This window comes from Vicugna pacos, chromosome 25 (genome assembly GCF_048564905.1).
Source record: "Vicugna pacos chromosome 25, VicPac4, whole genome shotgun sequence".
NCBI classification, from domain to species: Eukaryota; Metazoa; Chordata; class Mammalia; order Artiodactyla; family Camelidae; genus Vicugna; species Vicugna pacos.
Genome location: NC_133011.1, coordinates 22,079,322 through 22,105,534, shown reverse-complemented (window position 1 = coordinate 22,105,534; position 26,213 = coordinate 22,079,322). Strand labels below are relative to the sequence as shown.

Sequence of the window (26,213 nt, the reverse complement as noted above, 5' to 3'; positions counted from 1 at the left end):
CTTTTACTCATTTTAAATTAAAAAAAAAACTTACTTAGAGATTCTTGTATGCCAAGCACTGTTAAATGCTTGGGACATAAAGGTGAAAAGAGACATGGCCCCTCCCTACTGTAGCTCTGAGTACAATGAAGAGGGCAGAGATTTTAAAAAAACAAACTTGAATGGAAAATTCCAATTATGCTAAGTCTATTAAGACCTGGTGCTACCGATAGTGCACAGAGGAGCCTGATTTACTTAGAGAGACAAAGCAGTGCGCTGGACTTGAAAGGTTATATTTAAATGGGCTAAGAGAGGAGGTAATGTTTCAGGCAGAGAAAACTTAGCATGCAGTACCCTTAAGGCTCTGTCAATAATCTTCATCCTAGAATCCCTTAGCAACTTCTATTAGAACTTTCTGTCCTGCTTTTGGTTTCCCAAGGAACAGATTTATTCCCAAATTACAATTCTGATATCTCTGAAGTCAGACAATACAGCATCTAGCAGCACTTGAAACCTGCAATCCCAGTTCTGGGAGAAAACATTTGTCACTTAGTATCCTTATCCATAAATAACTACCTGTTTGCACAGGGAAATCAGCGCTTTTCAATTCCCTTGTCTAAGTATGAAAAGCACTTGCAATATTAAGGTTAAAGTTCAAAAGCAGTTGCAGTAAAAAGATTTGGATGGTATCTATTTAGAGAGTCACACTTGATCATCAAGGTCCCAGATTTACGTGGTAGTTAGCTGGGAGCATCCTACATCTTCATGTAGTATCGACACAACCTGTGTGACTCAGGAAATTATTCATGTTTGTATTGTTCCTGCTGCCCTGCTGATATGTTGCTCTCCTTATGCAAAGATGATGGTATTGACCCGCAGTCAGCAGGACGGTGCTCTGGCTTATTTGTCTCCTGTAGTGATAGATTTGCATTGATCTTCCCATACTTTTTCACCCAGTGCCAATGTAAAACACATTTTTCAGGTCAACTGGGTGGAAACTGGGATCTAGTCAGCAACAGCAGATCAAATACCACTCTTCTAATTGTTTGGCTCAAAGATTCTGAGCAACAGTTTGTAAACTGAGAGGTGAGGAACTGAGGCAGGCACAAGGCAATGGCATGAGGGTGATTGCAGAAACGTATTCCATGCTCAGACTGTTCTCTAATTACAAATATTTCTTTGTGCCCTCTCTTAAAAAAAAAACACACTTTAAAATGCCATTCTTCTGTCACTGTCTTCTCCACTTTTGTGCATAAACCTGCCTCATCGCACACATCACACTGCATTGCAAGATACAGACAGATGATACATAGTATATGGCTTTTCTATTGCTTCCGTAACAAATCATCAACAGAGCCTGTTGAATGATGTAAATTTAGTATCTTACAGTTCTGGAGGTCGGAAGTCTAAAATGGGTGTGTAGGACTATATTCCTTCTGGAGGTTCTAGGGGAGAATTCATTTTCTTATCTTTTCCAGCTTCTAGAGGTCACTTACATTCCTTGGCTCCAAGCCCATTCCTCTACCTTCAAAGTCAGTAACGCAGCATCTTTTCTCCCCTCTGATCTCATGCCTCCTTCTTATAAGGACTTTTGTGGTTACATTGGGCCAATCTGGATTATCCAGGATAATGTCCCTATCTCGAGATCCATTGTTAACTTAATCATATTTGCAAAGTTCCTTTTACCATGTAGCTTAACATACTCAGAAATTCCAATGTTTAGGATGTGGAAATTCTTGAGGAGCCATTATTCTGTCTACCCCAGATGATAGATGATTGACAGATAGATACACAGATTCGTAGATAGATACATTGATAGATAGATAGATAGACAGACAGACAGACAGATAGATAAGTAGAGTTGCCCCAAATCAGACTATCAAATAGGAAAGAGCAAATCAACCAAAAAGGATCAAAACCCCATTGTCATGAGCAAGCAAGTAATTTATTTGGGAAGACCAGACTGATATGGCAATGATCACATGGCCAGTAGGACATGATCACATGTCCCATAAGAATGATTAAAGACTGCCCAGATAAGAGAAGGGACCAACAGATGGAACCTAAGGAGAGAGTTTGGCTAACACAGGTTAAGGAAGAATTTTCATGCAACCATAATGATGCAAAGTTCAGATAGACGGCTTATGAGAGAAATAAATTCCCTGTTAATCTGTTAAAATATATGAAACTAATGACCATTTTATGGGGATGTTGCAAAAAGAGAATTCAAAAGTAAAAAGGGAACTAAAGTAAATAAAATTTAAAGTCCCTTCCAACCCAGTTCTCTGGGAACCCATAATGTGTTCAACAAAAACAGAGTAGGATTAAGTCACATCTCACATGGAATCATTAATTTGCATGAAAGAGTAGAATGGCCAGAAACTTAATTCTGGGTCTGGTGGATCTAGATTCAAATCCTGCTCTGTGCTACCTCGTAGGCAGTTTATTTAACCTCACTGAGCTTCAGTTTCCTAATGTGTGAAGTATGAGTGTTGTGAACATCGAGCCTGATAATGTAGATCAAAAGATCTTAATGCAGTCTCTGATGCATGGGAAGCTTTCAAAACGGTAGCCATTAGAAACCAATATTAAAACACACTTTAACTTAAACTAGCACAATCAGCCTTATTTTCAGTCTTAGAGCCATTTGAACATTCTATCAGGTCTCTACCACTGTCACAAGTGGAAGGATTAAAAACAAATGATAACAATAACAACAAAAACCCATAAATCTATGTCTAGACAAGCTTCACGGGCAGTATGTGAGTGACTTACATAATGTTGGCTGCCACTGCGCAGCTTGAAATGATGATCATCATGGTTGCCTGGATCTGGTAATTGGGGTACAGCAGGCGTTCACACGCCAGGTACACCAACACACCAGTCACCACCCAGATGCATAGGATGGACAGCAGGGCACCAAGGATCTCTAGGGATTCAAGCACAGAGACACCCATACACAGAGTTTGTAAATCACCTTAACCTCCCCAAGAGTCATAAGACATTGCTGCTCTCCCCTCTCCCCCAATTGAAAAAAAGAAGCTTCACACTAGTTCTCTCAGTGATTCACAAAGCAAAAGTTTGGATGGATTTTAGCACTAAGATGAGATGCTTTAATGTTGCATTCATAAAACGCCAGCATGCGAGTTCATTATGCTCCATATTACTAAGTAATTTTCAGCAAATTTTTAAAGCATATTAACTGCTGCTTGCCCTGGCTGTTTTCCTGAGGTATTTTAATTTAAACAGGTGCTAAAATGATTGAAACTTATTAGAGATGAAATAATGAAACCCAAAAATAAAATGTGTTTAGAAACTCTTAATTTTGCCATAAAACATTTACAACCTGCCCATATTGGTGCCTCCTGTAGAATAAAACAGTAAAAAGGGAGGACTTCAGAGGCTTAATGAAAATGAGTTTCATTTGCCAACGCAACGTATTATAAACACAGAGGCAAACTCAATGGTATATTAACACTCTAACTGCATTTTACAAGCCAGCGTAAGGAAAAGAAGTATCAGAATGGAGGCATTTTCCATGAATATTTAAAGATGAGATAGTGTTCAATCTGCTGGCAGTGTCAAGTACGTTTGCTCACTTAGGAATTCTTACACCTCACCTTGATCTTTTACTCAACGTTGTGGATGGGTTCTAAAAGCCTACAATGGTCTAGAAACATTCTGTGAGCGAGTGGTCGGCCCATTCACAATTTTGACCCTCCCCCTTTTAAAGCAGAACAACATAACATATTATTTCCTAGACTTCATGATTTTTACCATATCCACATGCCACCTATTTTATGAGCCACTTAACATTCTCCTTATTTTTTAACGAGGGGTGGTTGATATATAATGTTACATGTTTTGGGTGTACAAGATAGTGATTCACAATTTTTAAAGGTTATGTTCCATTTGTAGTTATTATAAAATATTGGCTATGTTCCCTGTGTTATACAATATATCCTTGTAGACTATTTATTTTATATGTGATAGTTTGCACCTCTTAATCCCTTGCCCCTACTTTGCCCCTCCCCCCTTCCCTCTCCTCACTGGTACTCACTAGTTTGTTTTCTACTTCTATGAGTCTATTTCTATTTTGTTATATTTACTAGCTTGTTATATTTTTTAGATTCCATATATAAGTGATATCATACAGCATTTGTCTTTGTCTGACTTATTTCATTTAGCCTAATACCCTTCAAGTCCATTGATGTTGCAAATGGCAAAATTTTGTTCTTTTTCATGGCTGAGTAGTATTCCACTGTGTGTGTGTGTGTGTGTGTGTGTGTGTGTGTGTGTGTGTGTGTATCACATTTTTATCTAGTCATCTGTTGATGGACACTTAGATTGCTTCCATATCTCAGCTATTGTAAATAATGCTGCTATGAATATTGGGGTGCATGTATTAACATTCTCTTTAAATAAACTCATTTTTATACTTAGCTTCTTCCTAAACATAGTTATCCATGAAAGTACATGTTGGATGTGCTCTTTGATCTTTACCTATATGTCTGTAGAGGTGCTGCCTAGTACGGTAGCCATCAATCACACGTGGCTATTTAAGTTTAAAGTAAGTAACAGTCAAAATCCAGTTCTTCAGTAGCACTGGCCACATTTCACTATCCATTCTACAGCATTTCCCTTGAAGCGGCGAGTTCTGTTGAACAGCACTGGTCTTCTGGTTTGTCAATGCTCACGGACTTCCGTGGCCAGGGTAAGAATGTTCAGATAGTATTTTACATTCTATGTTTACAAAATGGCTTTGACCCGTGGTATCAGAAAGGGTAAAGTACATGTGAAAATTTGTGCAGGTAAATAACAAGTGCTCAGCCAGAGGTATATGTCTTCCAAGTGTAGCACCTTTCTGGGGACTGAAAAGCATCTTCAGACCACATTGTCACCAGCTCTTTTTATTGATGTTGACTGCCATCTGTCTCTCTCTCTCTGAATGTAAAGGAAAGGCATTTCAAAGCACCCACTTTGATAAATTGTTTGGTATGAAATTAGAATTTCCTGTTATTCTAAGCTTGAAAAACTACAGTCTTCAGTTGTCAGTCTTCAAACCATGGTCTGTGTTGAGCAGCACCTTTCGGTGAAGGCTGGAGTGTTAGCATGTTGGCCAGAGCTCTACCCTCCGACCTCCTTCACATTGATTTTTCTCAACCAGGATGAAAACATGGAATTGTAACTCTTTGTTCACATGATTTGCACATTCATCCAGAAGCTCCTCCAGCTGATTTGAGGAATAATACAGAGGAGGAGAAGCGGACTGGCGGTGTGTGTGTTGGAATGAGGAGTGGATCGTAAAAATGAGCCAAAGTAAAAATTTCCCAGAGAGTAAACCCTCATCATACTTGGGGCCCTTCCTACAAAGAGTAAGTAGTCACTCTGTGAAAGAACCAGCTCGAAGAAAAGAGGAAAAGTCAACTTTCATTCCCTCCTCTTCCCATTCCTCCTCCTTTTCTTGTTGTTGATGGCTGATTGAACATGGTATCCAGCCAAGCCATTCACTGAATGGCCTAATGCTGCATGAGCAGTGAGATCCAAATTCTACTCCCCCCCTCCCTGATCAGAAGCTCTTCAATCTCTCCAACTCTCTTGGGCTCTCTGTGCCTTACTTTGCAAAATGGCGGAAGCTTTACCCTGCCCTCTCTCTCAGATGCAGAGTAATTTCGTGAATAATATCATGGCTGTTACCATATACTGAGATTCTCGAGCTGGGATGATTGGTAAAATGCTGTGTGTGTTCCTGTTGTCCCGTTGGAGTAGAGGTAATGCCATTAATCTGCTGTTAGCTGAATTAGCATTGAGAACCCACATTCCCACATTCACATCTATTTTACTCTGTGCATCAGAGATGTGCCTCTAAGGGATTTTCACACAGGGCTTTGTTTTGTCTCTTCCATTTTTATCCTTGGTTTGACTCTGCAGCACTACACCATGCTAATGCTCAGTTGATGTACTGTACCTGCTCGGTGCCATCCAAATGTTAGCCGCTTGGAGGGGGGCTTCGACGACAGCCACAAGGAGAAGAGACTGAGCAGGAAACCGGTCAGGTCAATTAACAGATGGGCAGCGTCTGTGAGGACAGCGAGACTCCCAGCAATGCGCCCACCTAGGGGGTGCAGAGTGGTAACGGGATTAAGGCCCCAGAGTGCAACTTGATTCACTTGCGTATTCACCAGGGTTGGTGGACATGCCACAGACTCACAGAACTGAAGACGAGAAAGGGTCTTAACGTTGACTTAACCCACCTCTTTTCCCCAAGTTGACAAATACAGAAACAGACACAGAGAGTGGGTAGGATTTGAACACGTAGAAATGAATTGCACAAGAGAGGCTCTTCCAAGGAGAACTAAGGGACAGAGATTAGGAAGTGTGGGGGCACATTTGAAGAACATCCCAGTTAGACTGAGGCATAAGGATTCAAAAAGGGGAATACAGAAAGATGAGGCTGGAGAGGTAAAAGCCAGGATGGAAAGGCTCTCCAGGCTGAGGACGCAGGATTTGCCCATAAACCAGGTGGCACAGTCTGGCCCACTGATGTACTTTTATTTGACTTGTAATTTTACCATAGTCTTTACCACTTCCTTCTGCTCCACTTATGTTGTCCACCTGGGTCTGAGATCCTGTTACGAATAGGGGGCAGCACTAAGGAGGGCAGGCGCCTTCCAGTGAGATTCTTGAATGCAGCGACAATCCAATAAAGCATAGGAAGAGAACCCGAGCCATGGGAGACCTGCTGTGTTTTTCTCTCCATTTGCCGTGTTCCCTCTATTTCTGTCTATTTCTCCTTTGAGAAAAGACCTCCAACCTCCAAAATAGAAGTTAAAGGACAACCTTGTCTTTTCCTTCTCGAGCAGGGCTTGCTGTTTGGGAGCAGTAACAGTTACTGCTCTTACTCCGTCTTCCCAGCAGAGAGCCTCTGCTGACTGATGCGTCCTCCCCAGAGCTGTTTATTGCCTTGTGTGCTGCACAGCGATGGGGAGTGTCACTCGTCAGCCCCCCGTCATCAGGCTCACCTTGTCTCAACTAATGATTAAAAAGAATTACATATAAGGTCCATAATTGCAATAATGCCCGCAGATCACTGGCGCTCGCTGTAGTTAATAACTGATTTGTCAAAGTTTAATGGTCTGAAGCAAAGCAGTCTTCAAGCTTGTTACTGAGCTGTCAGTGCAAAAATCGAAATGATTCATTAGCCAAAAAGCAACATTTTGCTAACAAATCAGCTGTCCTTCCAATTATCCTCTAATGTTGCTCTATCTGCCAAACTCGGGCCTGAGAATAAAGCTGTGTTAATAATGCATTATTTCTTGCCCAGGAAATGACTCCATGCAGATAAGCAGCATGCTGCCATCTTCGCGCTGAAGGATGGTGAGGATTCTGTGGGCTGGGCTAAAACTGTGCTCGAGTCAAGGAATCGAAGTCCTATAAGGGTCCTTCACCAGGCTCAGCCGAGTCAGGAGGTGACTGAGAAAGAGAAAGGGCTTGCTTTGGAAAAAGCATGTCTATATGGAGACCTGGGGGCTGAGAACCGTTTTGCAACCGTCCGATCTACTTATGAGAACAATCTAGAAAACCGTGGGCAATCACGCTGAATCCTACGGAGCAAATGGTTTTAAGAGGTAGTTTGTGAGTGAACTTGCATTTACTTCTGAAAGCATGGGGTATTATTGACAATTAATCCCATCATCCAGCTGGGATTTATTGAGCCCTCACTGTGCACCGTGCAAGGATGGGTATGCAAAGATAAACAAAGTTAAACAAACTGCAGTCCCTCTGTTCAGTGATCTCATTGTCTAGCACTCCCCGTACGGAAGACATGCAGAATGGGCCAGGGAATCAGAAAGCCACTCTTGCTGGGAGCACGAGAGAGGAGTAAGAGTTAGCTAGAGAAGGAGGATTTCTCAGGAAGAAATAAGAGCAGGAACAAAAACAGAGAGAAATGAAAGAACACGGCACTTTTGGGGGAAAGTAGGAGGTGTGGAGTTTTGGAGAAATAATAGGAAACGAGACTGGAAAGGTGGCTTGGGGACCCTTGTGTAGGGTGTTAGACATCATGCAAAAGGATTTGAACATTATCCTAGAGGATAAAGGAATCTATTTAAGACTCTAAGGCAAGGTCGTGACATGTTCTGATTTGTATTTAAGGGAGAGATCTTTGCCAGCTATAGGGAGGATGGTTCTGAGCGAGGAGAAGCTGGAGAGCAAGGCATTGGGAACAGCCAAAGGTAACTGCGAATGAAGCCATGAAATAAGACAGTAACAGTCACAGTTCTCGTTACTTGGGAAAGCGTGGAGAGGGATGCACTTACAGCAAGGTAGGAGAGGCACTAAGGACAAGTCCTGGAAACAGACTCTTCTCGGGGCCTGTGGGGTGAAGATGACAGCAGGAAGGGGGCCCCTTGGACCTGGGGCTCATGGTCACCTCAGCTTTGGAGAGCTGGTATTAAGTGCATGGGACATTTTCTGTGGAGAACAGACACATGCTGCCAGGATTGAGAGAAGTAGGTGTTCCTCTGCCAGCAGTGTCTTGTGTCCCATTACTGGACTACCCCAGGGTATGCTATTAATTTGCTTTTTAAAAATTCCAGAGTTGTTTCATGAATAACATTTCTATACCCTATAACGTGCCATGTCAAAAACTCATGGAGTTGTTTGTCAACAATCATTTAAAACACCACAGTTTGCATTGGTATGTTTTGACCTTTGTCCATTTTTAATACCAGGAACCTCAAAAAATAGAAGTAGCCTAAGCCACTGAGAAACCCTGGCTTTAGGGCAAAATTCATACCCTTATAGTACAGCTTGTGGTTATCCCACTGCCCAGCTGTAGCTTTCTCTGACTCAAGAGAGAATTAGTTTTACTCTGAGATACTTAGCATCTTCCCAGCCTGCCCCCAGCCCTGCTTTCCCACATAGCAACCTGGTGCTTCCTCCATCCTTGCTTAGCTCTGAATAGTCCTGCTTCAGGATGTCTTCCACTGACCACTCTCATTTTCTTCCAGAAATGGCCATACTTGAGCTTATTTTGTGAGTTCTCAGTGTCCGTATGTCTGTCCTCTTAGAGAGGGATGCATATTTACATATGCAGTGTAGCTCCTCTCTAGGGCCTTTCTACAATTAGGAATTTGCACAAGCAATCAGAAAATGTCCCAACCCAGTAGGCACACATTGAGGCTTACAGCCTTCTCTAATTCCGTCCTCCTCTCTGCTCTGCACCCTGTGGAGAATTCTCTCTCTAAACACAGCTCTCTGACCTGGTTCTTTTCTATTATATGTGTCAGTTACTCCCCAAGGCCTACAGAATAAATCCGGATTCCCCAGCCACGCCTCACAGCCCTTCTAGAACCCTCAGCCACCATTCTAGTTTTATTCTCCACTAACCGTGTTTTACCCCACACCACTGCCTTAGGTTCTTTCAGCTGTAAGTCATAAATGCCCAGCAAAAACTAGCTTAAATGGCAGGAAAATGATAACTTATTGGCTCAAATAACAGAGCAAATCTGGGTAGGTACAGCGTAATCCTAAGGTTTAAAAGATGTTGCTGGAGCTCTGCTCTGTCTCCAACTATTGCTATTAATTTTCCTTCTGAAGACAGACTTCCTCCTCCTCTTTAAGAAAGGCCTCTGGAAGCTCTGGGTTTAAATCATTGCAGCATAGTATTTTAAAGAAAAGAGGGAGTATTTTTCCCCCAGCCTCCCTATATAAAGATCCAGGCTGGTAATCCAGTTTGGCATCTCACACCAGGCCATGCTAATGACCATAAGGCATGTGGGCCAGGAGGATCAGAACTGCGACCCACATAAACTCCAAACAGTGGCACCCAGATGTGGCTACACATCAGAATTACTTGAATTACTTTCAGATTTCCTGTCCTGTTGCAGACCTAGCCACTCAAATACTTTCCAGGCAAGGCTGATTTTCACTACCTCCTGGACCACATTTAAGCCCCTCCATCTGAAAGGCCCTTCTCATCTCCCTCTTAGCAACCTCTCAATTCCTACTCATCCTTCAAGGCTTTGCCCAAATCCCATGTCCTGCAGGAGGACCTCTCAGATTCCCCAAAGTGATCTGAGAATAATAATTGCCTGCATGGTCAAAAATGGCTTTAGGGAGGACTTGAGCTATGGGTTGGGGTCTTGAATGATGGTCAGGGCTTTGATGAGTATGGGGAATGGGAGGGTGTTTGCATATAAATCAAAAGGCATAAGCAAAAGCGACAGAGGCCATAAGGTGCAATGATTATTTTGCATTGAATGGAATAAACAGTTGAAACAGAATTTGAGTCAAGTAGGGAAGTAGTAAAGGAAAAAGATTGATAGTTGCTTTGGCAGCCAGATGGTGGAATAACTTGAAAGCCAAAGTAAGAATTTTTCATTTTGTCCAGGACAGCAGAGCTTTCCAATATATTGATCTCTTTTCACTTGGGGCAGCCAAGTGGGGCCTAGCACAGAGAAGGTCCCTGGACCAGCCTCTTTCTGCTACCAGCATACTTGTCAGCTTACCCCTGCGCCCAGTAAAATTTCCTATGCTGGCTACGATGGGGAAGAGGTTGTGAAGCACTGAGCTAGGCAAAGGTGAACTGCTGAGGAATTCTGAAGACACAATGAACATGATGACAGCAATGTTTTAGGGAGATAGCTCAATATCAATACAGCTCCATTTCCAAATGATTTTCTGTAGCTCTGTTTAATTCCTTTCCTGACAATATCACTTTCTTCTGACTCTTAAAGTCAGTTTATATATGTATTTAAAGACTCCATAGCTGGAATAAACCAATTAATTTTGATTGCTTGCTATTACAGTGCAAAAGTATAGCTTAGCAGATTCTCCTTCAATCTCAGATTATTCTTAATCTGTCACTCTTTTGGGGTAATAAAAAGAAAATGAAACCAAAATATTGGTAACAGAGTATAGCAAGTAATAGTGGCAAGAGTGGTGCTATATGCCCAGGAGCTCACAATGTTCTTTTTTATTTTTTTGGTTAAAATCAATTACAACTAAGATAACACTGCGTAACAAGTCCTTCAGATTAAATTCATAGCTGTACATAGTTTTATCTGTAGTAAAAAGAAAGGATACAAATATATTAAATAAAGATGTAATTGAAGATATTGAAGTATGTGTTATCACTACAGCTCTAACAAAAGAAAGTTAGAGGAAGTAAAAACATTTCTTAAAGCCAAAATTATGAATTAGAAACAAGAAAAATTTAAATAATACTATATTCCAGAAAATATATAATATAATATATGAATAAAATAAATAAGTATCTACCAAGTTAAATCAAGTTCATGCAAAAATATATAAACAATATTAAAATGAGAAAGGAGCCAGAATAAATAAGAGGAGACTACCTGTCTGAGACTATCACGTTCCATTGTATGATAATAAATTTGACAATTTCAGTGAGATGAATGACTTTGGAAATTTATAAATAACCAAAATTTACTCAAAAGGTAGAAATTTTGAGTATGTCCATGAATGAAAAAGCTAAAAAATATCAAAAGATTATATCCAAGAATGTCTCTGAAGCCAGACAATTTACCAAGGAGTTCTTAAAAAGAAGAATAATTACAATGTGTAATGAACTATTTTAGTTTTTTTAAGAAAAAGGAAATTGCAAAAACTAAACATTTCATTTTAATATACATAACTCTGATTCAAAAACCTAGAAAAATCACTCCAAAACAGAAAACTCTAGTTAAATTTCAGTGATCGAAAAAGTTATAAAAATCCTAACAAAAATATTAGTGACTCAAATTAAGCAATGCATTGAAAGACTGGCCAAACACAGCCAAGCTGGGAGGCACCACAGTGAGAACCTAAGACCAGCTCTGGAAATCAGACCGCCTGCCCACTTACAGGGATGTAACTGAAGCAGAGCGCTTTACTTTTTATGCCTCAGGTTTCTGGTCTATAAAGTGCAATTCATAATGAGACCTACCTCTCAGGAATTTCATCAGAATGTAGTAAAGTGATACATGGAAACCACTCATCACAGTTTCCGGTACATAATAAGCATTAAATAAATATTAGCTGTTGTCATCATAACGTCAGAAATGCATCATAATCTCTTAATATACATATCAACGATGGGTCAAAAAGTTTAAAATAGAATGAATTTAAAAGGTTTTTGATAAAAATCAACAGTCATCCTTGATTATTTGTTAACCACTAAAAAACTAGAACAAGGAGAATACTTCATTAGCATAATAAATATATTTAACCCCTCAGGACAGCTAAATAATTGAACATATGATTTGATTTAGCATCTTATTTAAGATGATAAAAATATGAAAAATATGAGATATAACTATTGAAAGCAATAAGAAATGTAAATTTTTGGTATAAGAGAGTTATCTCCTGGCATAGGAGGGATGAGAGAGGAGCAAGGAAAATTAACTGAGCTGCACTTGCAATGACAATAGTTCACATACAATGTTGAGTACCAAATGAATATACAAAATGGAAACTTTCCAAAATACAAAAAGTAACCATCTAGAAAACAAGACATGAGAAAAGAAAGACCCCACTCACCTCTGGAAAGAATAAGATAAACACATGACGTAACTATAAGTAACTCTAGCAAGAAATGGATTGTCCCTGTATTAAAACAAACAACCTAAAAGCACAAAACCTTGTTGACAGATGTACAGTATTTGGATAAATGGAGAAACATACTATATTCCTGGAAGGGAAAACTGAGTATTTTAAGGAGATTTGTGTTTCTAAATTAATTTACATACCAATAAAATCATAATTAGATTTTGGAGGAAACTGAGCAAAATGATTCTCACGTTTAATTAGAATAATAAACAGGAAGGAACAGCCTTTACCTTTTTTTCTGTTAAGCTAAGCATAATGAGGAGAGAACAATAGATATTATAACATGTAAATATACATTAATTAAACGTATTACTACTGACAGAGACCAGCAACACAGATCAATAAAAACACTTTAGAATCTAACCCTATTATTTATAAAAACTTGATAAATGATAAAACTAACATGGAGAAAAATCAATGGAGGAAATAATTAATTATTCCATAAATGATGTTGAAATCTTGTTAGCTATTTTGAAGGAGAATTTTCAATTCTTAGAGCATATATAATTTAACATTGACTTGAAATTAATTGTAAAGAACTGAACAACAACAAAATGATAATTATCTTCTCAGTAGACAGAGAAGGCTTACTAAGCATTAAATAGTAAAAGAGTAGTAAAAGAAATCAACTCAAAATGAAATGTTTGATAGAATTACCTATATAAAGTTTGAAACTTCTCTAAGTCAAACCAAAAATTGAACAAAAATTTTAAAATAAACAATAAACTAGAATAGTATTTATATACAAATTTAACAAAAGTTTAATATCCTAACTATATAAAGAGCTCCCAGTGATCAATATAGAGAATTACAAATTGTTTAAAAAAACAAGTGAGCAATAAATATTAAAAGGCAAATAGGAAACATGTTAACAGAAATACAGATCTCTAATAAGCATGCAAGTAGTATTCTAACAGTAACAATTAAAGGAATGTGTATGAAAGTAAAGCATATTCATCTTTACATTAACAAAGATTTTTAAAAGATGAAAATAAGTTTGGAGAGAGAATCACCCTCTTTGTGAAGCTGGCAGACATAGGAATTTTCAAGCTTTCTGGATAGCAGTTTGGCATGTGCATAAAGAAGGAATAAAAATATTCATGTCCTTTAACCAATTATTTCCACTTATAAGAATCTCTTTGAAGAGATTAACCAGAAAAGCAGGCAGAGTTTTATTCAAGATTTTTCATTGCAGCATTGCCCATAAGCAGGAAAAACTCTAAATTTCTAACAATAGAAAGATGGTTATGTAAATCACAGTGGAGCGTATTATAGAATATTGTTCAGGCATAAAACTCTTTTTAAAGAGTATTTGATGGCCTGGCCAAAAGCGTTCAGTATGCTCTCAATTATGTTAAAAAAAAAAAAACAAACCTTGTGAGCTATGAATAGAAAATATATTGTACAAAAATACTTCATAGTGTTATCGGAGATTATCACTCAAATGGAGGAATTATGACAAATTTTATTTTGTTTCCTTCTATTTTCCAACTTATCTACAATGAGCATATTGTTCCTATATATATACAGAAAATACTCAATCGTTTTTTAAAAAGAAGTTAGGTAACCCTCCCATAACAATGCAAGGTTTTGTTGGTTTGCTTGTTTAATCAGAGAAGTGTTGAGAAATACTCACCCACAACCTCTGCAATCATGAAAAAGAAGCATATTCCTGAAGCAGCACAGAGTTTCCACTTGGCTTGGACTTGCTCCTTCGCCCTGTTCCCCGTGGCCTTGGAGTTGCTGTGGCAGTGATGGATAGCTCCTGATTCCCGCTCCTCTGGCTTCTCTCCAGGATGTTGATCTTTATTCAAGGGTTTCTGCTGGAGTTCCACGCTGTGGATGAGTTTGACAGAAGCAAGACGTGAACGCGGTTGCAAACCAGCGTCCCACTGACAGCCCTTTCCATTCTCAGAACTGCGAGGAGGGCATTTGCTGACTAGCTAGGACCCTACCAGACCCAGCTCCTTCTACAAGAAGTATTAAGTATAAGGAGCAAGCAAGACGTTTCCTTCTGAATTCTCAACTACTAAAAAATTTTGCTCCTACTCAATCAAGCTCTTATTCAGTCCGTACAACCAGTGATTAAGAGATGGCAAAGGAAAAGGAGAAAGTTGGCAGATACACTTTGGTGCATTTCCTTCCCCGTTACTTCACTTTGAAAAGATTCTGGACACTGTGCTACAAGTTAAAATGGGGGCAGTAATGAGGTTGTTATTATCAATGAGTAATGTGTGTATGAGCCAGCCTGGTGCTTCAGATACTCACTACTGGATGCCATCACTCTCCCTTTCTTCTCCACAGCAACACTGCTAATAGATCTTAGCACTTTTTCCCTGCTGAGTCCACATGGACCCTGAGAAACCTTCTTAACACAGCTTTGCGGAAATCTCAACCAATCTATCAGAGTTGTAATGAGAGTTAAACCTACTTATACTTCCAAAAGCAGGCAGTGGATGTCAGTTCTGTTCAAATATAAAACATTGTTAGAGCCATTTATAGAAATAAAGAATTTCACAGATGGAAGGATTGTAGATAATATTTAGTCCAACCCCATGGTTTCCTACCTGAAGTATTTAAGGTTCAGAGAGGTGAAGTAATTGCCTGAGGTCAAATAGCCAGGAGATGGCAGAGCTGGGATTCCAGGCCTAGTGTTTTTCCGCTATGGCCACGTTGCGTCCCTACCTAAACGTCAGTATACCAAAAACCAATTTTTACTGATGCAATAATAGTGAACTACTCAGATTTGTATTTTTAAATAAACGTGTTAGAAGACAGTAATATGATTCTTAGAATTAGCAATTTTGCATTCATGGCTTTAAAAGATACAAAAAGGAAACAAATTAGCCTCCACTTGAAGAGTTACATCATTTGTCTTAATCACCATCTAGAAAAAGAACTGATAGATTTGGCTTAAATGATGATTATTATTACAACGCTAACTATCATAATATTGGTTTTTTTTCCTGAATAAAATGACATATATTCATTATAGAAAATCGGAAATTACAGAGAAGCACAAAGCAGAGAGAACTCTGAGAGACAACTGTCACTGATGGCTTGTTTAGCTTTGTAACATATAAACCTACTTTTTAAACTTAGAGTCCATATTAATTAGGATGTTTTTGATTGCAAGTACAGGAAACAAAGCTCGTGCTGAATAAATTAAAAAATGGGAATTGATGGTTCTGCAAGTGAAAATATCTTGAGGTATCAGCTTCAGCCTGGTTTATCGAAGCTCCAAGGCCATTGCCCTGCAGTTCTCAACAGCTCTGCAGCCTTATGCTGGTTGTCCTTGTGCAGTGGGATGAAAATCAGAGCTATGTATTTGGTTTTTTCTGTACAAGAAGAGAGAGAGTGGTCATTCTCCCAAGTGGTAAACAAGAGTCCTGAGTTACATGCTGATTTGGCCAACCTCTCTAGCCAGGGGAATGTGGATGGGTGAATTGGCATAGACCTTGTTACAGTCAGAGATGGGCTAAACCCCACCACATTGATCCTGGAGCTGAGAGTGGGTTAAGTGCTACCCACATCACATGGCTGCAACTCAGTGGGGATGGGTGGAATGGATTGTGGATGAAATGACAGTGTCACTATAGGATTCTACCAAAGACCCAGCTTTGGAATCTAATTTTTAGCTGTATGTTTTGTTAGCATTTCCTCAATTTATTAAATATTCTACATCATTATTTTAACATATAGGGAGCATTATATTTAGTATAGATATGTCACACATTTAGTATAGATATTCAGTATTTTCTGTTATTGAACAATTGACTTTTTTCTAGGTATTTGCTTATATAAACACCACTGTGATTCATATCCTTAATCTTTGCTCAGTATCTTATTTACTTAGAATGTAATCCTGAAAGAGAAATTACTTGGTTAAGGATTATCTATATTTTTAAGGATTTTTATGTCTATTGCTAAATTGGCCTCAGATTGTTTTTACCAATGATGTTAAGAGCACTCAGGATTTTGAGCAGTTCCAAATAATCTTCATATTAGAATAAGAACCATTTGGCAAGAAGCACATTGGGTAAAATTATACCTATAAATTTTCACCTTTGTCATGTGATATATACCCTGATAATAAACAACCATATAATGCAGTGGTGTTGGTCACCAATGACCATCGACTCAGAGGAGCTGGAGATCTGATAAGAAAGGATGGTGGTTTCCTTTCTTCTTGTGCCGAGAAGGACAGGGTCTCCAAGTGTTCTGGCGTTGTTCATATAACCAGTGGTTTACTGTGGTCACATGAAGCTTTACTCTGTTTTCTATTTTTCATGAATCTCATGGGCAGAGAAAACCAAGTAGTAAGCAACTAGTAGAGAGAACTTACCCTGGAGCAGTTTAGAAGGCAGACCAAGGCAGGAATCCCACCAGGGGCACAGCCTATAGACAATGCCACAAGAGGAAAAGTGCAAGAAACCTGGCCAATTTTTATTCTTAAATTCTGCTACCGTGTCCTAGACCTAAGAGTAACCAACATGGATACACTCTGAGCCAAGACTATTCCTTGAAGCACTCTCTGAGCCGAGATTTTTCCTTGAAGCACTAAGCCAGAAATCCAAAAAGCAGGACTGAAGTTGGATGCAGTGTGTTCATAGGTGAGTTTTAGGGGAAGAGGCAGGAGTCCCCCATCTTCACTGGGCTCCCCAAAGGGTCTGTGATTCAAAAAGAAGTTAAAAACCGAAGTTGAAATATATTCCTTGTCATCTCATAAGAGCAAAGTGGTCTAAGTGTCTCTAGATGCAATACAGGCTCTTGATCTGAAAAGTGATGCAAATTCTGGGACGAATTTTAAAAAGAAGGTTCTGAAAAACAAATGCTAGAATGCTTCAAACATGAAATGTGATTTACTGTCAAAGAATAAATCACCAGATTCCCATGCATTCAAACACGGTCAGGGCTTTGAAAAGCAGGAACAATAGGCCAGAGCAAAGAAACTTACTGTACTATCAGCGAGGAAAAAAAGGGAGGGAGAAACAGAGAAGAAAAATAGGGAAATATTAGAAAATTTGATGTCAGTAGCCTAGAACTTTGAGTTCATCTCTTAAAATAAGAATTAGAAAATGGAGCTTTATTTTGTAATCTTGGAGAAGAATTTATTTTATTTTTAGTTTGCATCTTAGTTTTGTTTGGTGGTAGAAGTCAAAACCCTTTGTTTCTATGTCTGATTTTTATTTCCAAATACTGCTCCATTGTATGAATATACAACATTTGATGGACATTTAGGTTACTTACATTTCTCAGCTATTATGAATCATGCTGTTTGAAAATTTATATACAAGGTTTTGTGGAAGTATGTTTTCATTTCTGTTGTTTTCCTATCTGTGAAACATTGATCTCATAGACTGAGTTGAAGAATACTCACTTTTCTTTTATGTTCTGGAAGAACTGATATTAATTCTAGTTTACATATTTGGTAGAAATCATTAGTGAGACAATTTGGCTTGGGATTTTCTTTGTGTGAAGTTTTTTATTTTTTAATTAAATCTCTTATTGTAGGTCTGCTCAGATTTTCAATATTTTCTCTTGAGTTAGTTTGGAAGTTGATATCTGTGAATTTTCCATTTCATCTAAGATTATGGATTTTACTGTATACAATTTATCTTTAAATCAGCTAAAGAAAAGAGAAGGGTAAACATGCTGTCTTTTATAATTACCTACATAGTTACCTTTACTGGTGCTATTTGGTTTTTGTGTGTTGATTCAAGTTAATGTCTGGTGTCATTTGTTTTACGCCTGAAAATTTTCCTTTACTATTACTTGTAAGGTGAGTCTGCTAGCAAAAAGTTCTCTCAGTTTTTGACTATTAGGGAATTTCTTTATTTCACCTTCATTTTAGAAAAATAGTTCTGCTGGGTAAAAGTTGGTTGGCAAGGTCGATTGGTTTCTTCCTTCAGCACCTTGAGTATGTTATCCCGTTGCCTTCCAGCCTCCCTTGTTTCTGATAGAAGTCAGCTCTTAATCTTACTGAGAAACTCTTGTTCATCATGGATATTTTTTTTTCTCTTACAGCTTTCAAGATTTTCTCTGTGTGTTTTGCTTTTAATATTTTGACCATGATCTGTCAAGAGTGTAGATCTGTTTGCCTTGATTCTTGTTAGAGTTTGTTGACTATCATGGATGTATAAGTTAATAGTTTCACCAAATTTTGGAAATTTTCAGCCATTGTTCCTTTGAATATTTTTCTGCTCCTTCTCCCCTTCCTGTCTTTCTGGTACTTCCATTATATGTATGTGAGGACATCTAATTATGTACCACATTTCTCTGAGGCTCTGTTATTTTTCATCCGTTCCTTTTTCCTTCTGTTGTTTATGTTGCATGATATCCATGGATCTATCTTCATATTCATTGATCCTTCCTTCTGCCAGCTCATATCTACTGCAGAGTCCCTTTGTTTCACTTATTGTGCTTTTCAACTTCAGAATTTGGTTTTTTTAAAATGCTTTCTATTTTTACTAATACTCTCTCTTTGATGAGACATTGTCATTGTGCCTATCTTTAATTCTTTCAACATGATTTTCTTTAATTCTTTGAACCTATTTATTATAGCTGCTTTAAAATCTTTGAATGCTAAGTCCAACATCTGAGCCCTCTCAAGACAGTTTCCTATTACTTGCTCTTTTAACTGCTTGTTGATTATTCTTTCCTGTTTCTTTGCATGTCTTGTCATATTTTGCTGGAAACTGTATGTTTTAGATAATATATTGTAGCAGTTCTGGATGCTGATCCCCAATGGGCTTATTTTGTTGTTGTTGCTCCTTACTTGTTTGCTTTTATTTGTTTAGTGAATTGGCTTGTGTAGTTCAATGGAGTATTTCCTTTGACTTTCCCTGCTTCTGCAGCCTCTGTTGTCATTCCTCAGAGTGCAGCCTCGGGCATGTGCATAGTCATCCTTACTTGCCCCCGACCCCCTTGCCCAGGGATGGTGATCATTTTAATCATGTTTGCTTTGACTGTCTCTTTCCATGGTATCACTCTTAAGCTTCTGGCTGCTCTGCCTGTATTGGTATCACACCCAGCTGTTGTCCTCAATCACTTGTTGAATACGCTAATATTTTCAGCAGTACCCTGAGGCATAAATTACTCTACAATTCGACCCAGTTAAAGTTGAACTCTGTATTAGTCTGCTTAAGCTTCTATGATACTATAGACTGCGTAGCTTTAACAACAGAAATGTATTTTTCCATAGTTCTGAAAGCTAGAAATTCATGATTAAGGGCTGAAAATTTTGGTTTCCGGTGAGCTCTCTCTTCCTGGCTTGTAGATGGCTGTCCTCTTGTTACACATCTCTTCTCTCTTTAATAAAGGTATCAGTTCTATCATATCAGAGCTCCACCCTAATTACAGCATTTAATCTTGATCACCTCTTTAAAGGCCATGTCACTGATACAGTCACATGGGAATTAGAGCTTTAGCATATGAATTGTGGGATAACAAAAACATTCCATCTATAAGAGCCTTCTTTACAGAGGTAGTATTTGAGGCTAATCTTTTGGCTTATGCCAACTCCAGGAGGGCTCTTTTTACCTCTGTCTTTCCCTGGCTGTCTCTGTTAAACTTCTAGCTGGTCTACCTTTTAGATTGTTGCTCTGATGAAGCAACTAGTCTACTCTTGATTGCTTAACAGCAAAATCTTCATTGTTTTTCACAGTGCCTTTATGCTTGAAATACCCCATATTCTGCTCCAAATAAACTTTTCACTGATATATCATCAGTCCTCTAATGGAGAGATACTCTCTGTTCTTACAGCCTGCTTCTCCCGTGTGTAGAACCTCTGCATCACTGCACCAAAACTGAAAGAAGGAACAGTGACCCACTTATCCTGGAATGATCCCTCTGCTCTGTAAGTGGGTGCTGAAGAACCTCACACTATGTGTGAGCTAGGGCAGGGATGTTCAGGACCTAACTGCTCCTAGACTATGACTAGGGATTGGGTGAAAAGGGGGACCATGTCTTCATTGGATAAAGGTTCTACAGTGTGGAGCTGCGGCAATGAGAGATTTCAACAGCCTTTTCTCTAGGGGTAAACGGTAGCCCTCAGTTGGGAGCTGAGGGGAGAGTGAGTCCTGTTTTTTGGCCACATCTTCCCAGAGTAGAACATCCATCACAACAAGCTTGGAGGAGAAGGAGGTTAGTGGAGCAAGTGGCTCAAATGCCACAGACTCTCATTTCTTACTGAGATTTGGTAGATTTTCTTGAATAAACAGTTCTAAATCTGCTGTATGCCCTTAAGACAATTTCCAGGGACTAAACTGTTAAGAGTTTTTTTTTAAATATAATTTTTATCAGTAAAATGGTTGTTTCACTAGGGAAGGAAGTCGACTGAGCTCCTCACACCACCATTCCAGAAGTCCTGCCATTCTACACACACACACACACACACACACACACTCACACACACACACACACTCACACACTCACACACTTTGAGACTTCACATTGAAAAGATTCCAGTCATCTGTTTCTGCCATCTGGCCCTGCTGTCACATTCCCTGCCCTGCTCTGACATATGACTTGGGGAAAAAGAGAAGCTTATTCCCAGCACCAAGAAAACCCTGCTGAGTGTGCAGGTCAGCTTTCTACAAAGCTTTCTACAAAGGTCAGGTTTATGTGGAGCCCCAAAGGTTAGGGCTCATAGTAGCAAATGGATATGGAAATTGAGGGGAAGAGATACATGAAAACAGTAGTGTCCATAGCACCCACAGGGCCCAATATAACTACTTCTTGTGGAAAAATATCTCTAAAGACAATGTTCAACAATTCCTGTCATGCTCTATGTATATGCCAGCAAGAGGATGATGTTTTCTATGAAAGAGACAGAGCAAAATACATGAGAAAGGAGATTGGGAGAGGTGAGGAAAAGAGGTGAATTAGTGAGGGAATCAAGGTACGTATGACCTCAGGACAATAGATTAGGGACCCAGAAGGCCACTTGGTGAAAGCGTGTTTGCAGGAGAGGTGGTGGCTGGGGGTTGAGAGAACAAAATTCAGGAACAGAGGGCATAGGTCTACATCCCAACACTGCTGTAATTAGACATCCAACTTTATGAATGACATTCATTCTCTCTGGAATTCAGTTTCCTAACTGGTAAAATGAGGAATCAAGATAAATAATTTCATCAAGGTTCAATTGTTCTTATTTAGAAAAGAAAATAAAAATGAGTTCTACAGTTTTTATCATCACCATGTCCTGAAAACCATACCCATTTATGACATGAATAAGACCCTGTGACCATAAACAGCTGTCTTTGTTTGCATAACAGGGTGCTAATGGTCTATTTTAATGAGAAGAGAAATACGATTATTTTAATAATGTAGAGATGCTCTATTAATAGTGTCCATAGTGTTATCAGTCTGTGGTTCAAATTTTCTGCCTGACCTGACATGAGGCTTTGCTTTTTATGATCTCAGTAAATCACATCTCATATTATTTTCTAAGAAAAACAATTCTTACAACATGAGATAATAGATGTGCTAGACTCTTTGTCATATATATTTTTAAGCAAAGTTACAAATATCCTAAGGAAAAGTCTCTTTGCAGTCACTCAGACATTTGATGCTATCAAACACAATGTCACCACTCTTTGGAATATTGATTTGGTTTCAGGAAACAAAAACATTATACATATTATTAATGGGTAAATATTCTCTTATTCTTCTCCTAACATGAATTTATTTCAGATTTTCATTCATTTAATCTATGCATACTGTTTGTTTTTCTTTGCATGCCACTCTGATTGAATTCCCCAAGTGCACCAAAATCTTACTCCTAAATGTTTCTTTTTTTTACCAGGAACTTACTTAGTCAGGAAAACTTTCCCTAGCCCTACTTCCTATGAAGGGTTTCCCTAACCTTACTCTAACTCCTTTTTAATTTTTCAGTTCTCAGCCTATCACTTCTGAAAGCTTTCTCTGACCCCCAAAGTCCAGCTAAGACCTAGGGTCCTTTGAGGGAACCTTCTTATTGTATGACCCCAGAATAACACACATGCTGTTTTGCGATTGCCTGTTTCTTTTATGCATTCCACATCACATTCAGAGTTTCAAGAGGACAGAGATCCGGGACTAGGAATGTTTCCATCTCCGTTATATATCCAGGCATGTTCAATCAATAATGGCTAAATAAGGGGGAAATGAGTGAATATGCACAGGGCACTGTGGGAGATAGTAAGAAGAACTAGGGCTATGTAGAACATAAAACTCAGCTATATTTATTACAGGTGTGTATGTTTGCTAATGGTGATATATAATTAAGAAAATAGCAGTTGACTTAAGATCCATGTAATCGCAAATCTGCCACATAGTTGAAAAGCCTTAATTCTTTCTAAATATAATTTAATTTACTGTCCATCTTAAAAGTGGGAATAATTGAGGAAAAGAAAAGTAAGCACATTAAATTATATATGTCAGTATTTTAAAAGAAAATCTACAGGTGAAAGATATTTTACTAAAATGTGTCCTTCACGGACTCAGGATATTTAAGGAATCAAATCAACTAAACAGAGGATTGCATTTTTCAGGACATGAATTATACAAGTCAGTCAACAGTTTATAAAATTTTACAAAATGCCCCCTAGTTGGAACAGCAGAAGTTTCTGAAGCAGTAGGATCTAGGGGCTTATTGCATAATCAAGACACAGAAACTTGCGAAGCAGAAACAGACGTCTGTTACCTGTCTAGTGTGAAGGCGTACATCTTGGTGGCTTTGTCATTCACAAGATAAGTTCTTTCGAGAAACTCCATAAGGGCTCTTGCTGTTGTGGTGGTGGTGGCTGCGGCTGCTGCTCTCTAACTCCCTGTCCAGTTTTGGACGCAAAGCAGCCTTACGATTCTTCACACAGTTTCCAAAGAAAAAATAACAAGGCTTCCGGGATTACAACAACAAGCCTCCCACATCAGTGTTCATGGTAGATGTGCTAAACTGATAGCCTCCGTGGACTGTCTCCTGGCCTTGTTCTCTCACCCACAGAAACTCCTTTCCTAGGGAGACTTGCACATAGGATCATGTGAAGTGTGTGTGTGTGTGTGTGTGTGTGTGTGTGTGTCTCATGCTCTCTGATTCCACTGCGCTTTCTGAGAGGTAGAGGAGCTCAAGGGTTACCTGCTAATTGCTGATGTAGGCGTCTGTTCTTCAGAGCACACCTGGCTGAGCTGCAAACAGCTACCTTTCTGTCCACTATTATTTTTTCTCTCTTCTTTTCCTTTCCTGTTTTTTTTTTTTTTTCCGGCAGGGGGTGGGGAGGTCTCTCAGCCTAAAAGCCTTTCTCCTGGGATTTAGTTCTAAAATGACCTCTAAGCAGCTGTCAAGATTTACTTCTCTTCTCCTAGGACCATTTGGGGATTTCACTGCCGAAGAGAGGACATGGGTCATTAGTTACTGAAGTCTGTAATCTGAAACAGCTCCTGGTGCGGCAGCTTTGAAACCCTTTTTGACAGGCAGGAGAAGGGCAATCTCAGCTTCTAAATAAATAACAGCCCTCGTTCACACAAGAACTGGTATGATCTGTGTTCTTCCTGGCCAGGGTACCCTCTGCTGAGGATAGAAGACTGGCCCCAGGAATCCCTACCAGGTAAACCAATCACAACTCTTAGAAACAGAGTCTTCAGAGTTGATCCCGAAAGACCATCAACCCCCACACTCTTATAGACTGACATTTTATTTCATTACAAAGGACTTTCCTTTCTGTATAAGAGAAAGGACGGTAGCCCAAGGACAACATTGCCCGGTTACACTGCAGGCACTTACTTGGGGGCCAAAGAGCATCCCAGACCTATACAGATGCACGCAGGGAGGGCAAGTGCCGGGTGAAGAAGAGGGCATAGACCCTCCGCTGCTGCGTCCTCATTTCCTTCTCTCTTCTAATGAGAAAACTCAGGAGTGTGGTCCTGGAGTATCCCAGTGGCCCAGCATCTTGGGAATTTGCCCACGCTGCTGAGCAGAGATCTCCCACGATGACCTAATAAAATAAATATTGTCTACTGGAAGGAGAGTGGGGGTCAATGGCAACTGAAGTAGGCAGTGAAGGGAGAAGTCACCCTTGGCTGAGAATGAGCATGTCTCGTCTCCTATCATATCTGCTGTGAAGCTGTACCTCTTGTTTATTTTAAGATTTCAAGCACTCTCATCTATAACGTAAATTCTTAGTTCTTTTCATATTGGCTCCATTGCCTCTCTGATTGTTAACATTGCTCTGATAGATGGAAACTGGAGAAATAGCTCTGGAAGGCCATTTTTCCTTGCAGGAGAAATTCTGGGTTTAGTGTTGAAGTATTTCCTTCTCTTACATCTTTACTCTTAACTTTACAAAATGATAGGTTATTCTGTGGAGGCAAAAGTAGAAAACCAGAAAAGAATTACTAATCTATCATGTGATGTGTGACCATACTTGCCAGCTTGAATCATTTGTGAGTAGTTTCTAGCACATGTGAGACAAATAGAAGTCAAGTGAATGTGTGTCAAAAAGTGAAGAAACTGCTTACAGCCATGCTGAAATCATAAGTGCAAAGAAGAGAAGTGTTATTCAGATGCAGGAAAGAGAATATTTCAACAGGGGAAAACAATCTGGAAGTTTGAGAACCCACACCACAAGCTTTGTCACTGTGCATATAGATGTCACTGTGCATATAGCACAGACACATTTATACCTATTTATGATTCTCTGAGTATGAACGTGCATACTAGGTTGTTGATGTGAATTATCTGTGAGGTGAAGATGTGTGAGAAAGGTAGGGTAGGACTGATGGAGACAGGGGAAGGGGAAGATGGGAAAAGAGGGGATGAGGACCCAAGCAAAAAAGGCCAAGAAAAAAATATATTCTATGATCTCTCCTGTTTATAAATTGAAGTATATAAAATTGGCCTAAAATCAGTAATTTCATATGGTTCTACTTAAATATATATGCACACACATATATATTTATAAAATGTATATATGTACATGTGTGATACATTTAAAAATAAAAAATTGAATGTGCATACTTTAAAAGTATTAGGAAATTAGGTACTATTTTCATCAAAGGTTTGTGAATTTCTGAGTGCTACCTTTGAAGATAACTTTACTATAAATCAAAGTTTCTGGTATTCGTAGCAAAAGAGCAGGGAACGGTAGCTTACAACAAATAAAACTTCTATATTAAAAAGGAAGTTTTGCTGCTGCAAATTTAGATGTAGATAAATTTATGATCAAGAATTGCATGCACGTTATGTTATGTAAAATATTCATCCATTGACAACATTAGCTTATAAACCCCTTTTTAACTGCACCGTCATTCCCCTTCCCTCAATATTCTATCAGCACACAATTTATGAAAAATTTCCCATCTGCCCCGACTAACCTTTGGCCCACTTTGGCATATTCTGCTCACCAAGGGCTAATGGCCCAAATCAGACTCCACATGAGTCACAAAATATGTCTTTGGAAAGCAACACAGATCACAAAAGAAAATCCACTATATTGTTGACAGTCGATTTTAGTGGGCATTTTGTTGCTCATCCCAGTTTCCTAGGCAACCGGCTTCCAAACCATCCTGAATTACAGGTTGTCCTCTCCTCCCACTCTCCATCACAAGCTTGTAGCAACTGAAGGGGCAAAATGCAATTTATA

At 39.0% G+C, this 26,213-nt stretch overlaps 1 protein-coding gene across 1 annotated transcript in view; it reads right to left on the bottom strand.

The window, feature by feature from the left end:
• Positions 1-23,416, bottom strand: part of SLC30A8 (solute carrier family 30 member 8) — a 33,697-nt gene extending 10,281 nt beyond the window's left edge. Inside the window, exons 1-4 of the mRNA XM_006210943.4 lie at positions 23,282-23,416; positions 14,231-14,430; positions 5,948-6,094; positions 2,755-2,908 (exon numbers count right to left, since the gene is read on the bottom strand). Coding sequence (XP_006211005.1) covers positions 2,755-2,908; positions 5,948-6,094; positions 14,231-14,430; positions 23,282-23,352 — 572 coding nt within the window. The 5' untranslated portion in view covers positions 23,353-23,416. The remainder of the gene's footprint in view (positions 1-2,754; positions 2,909-5,947; positions 6,095-14,230; positions 14,431-23,281) is intronic.
• Between the last annotated feature and the right edge of the window lie 2,797 nt (positions 23,417-26,213).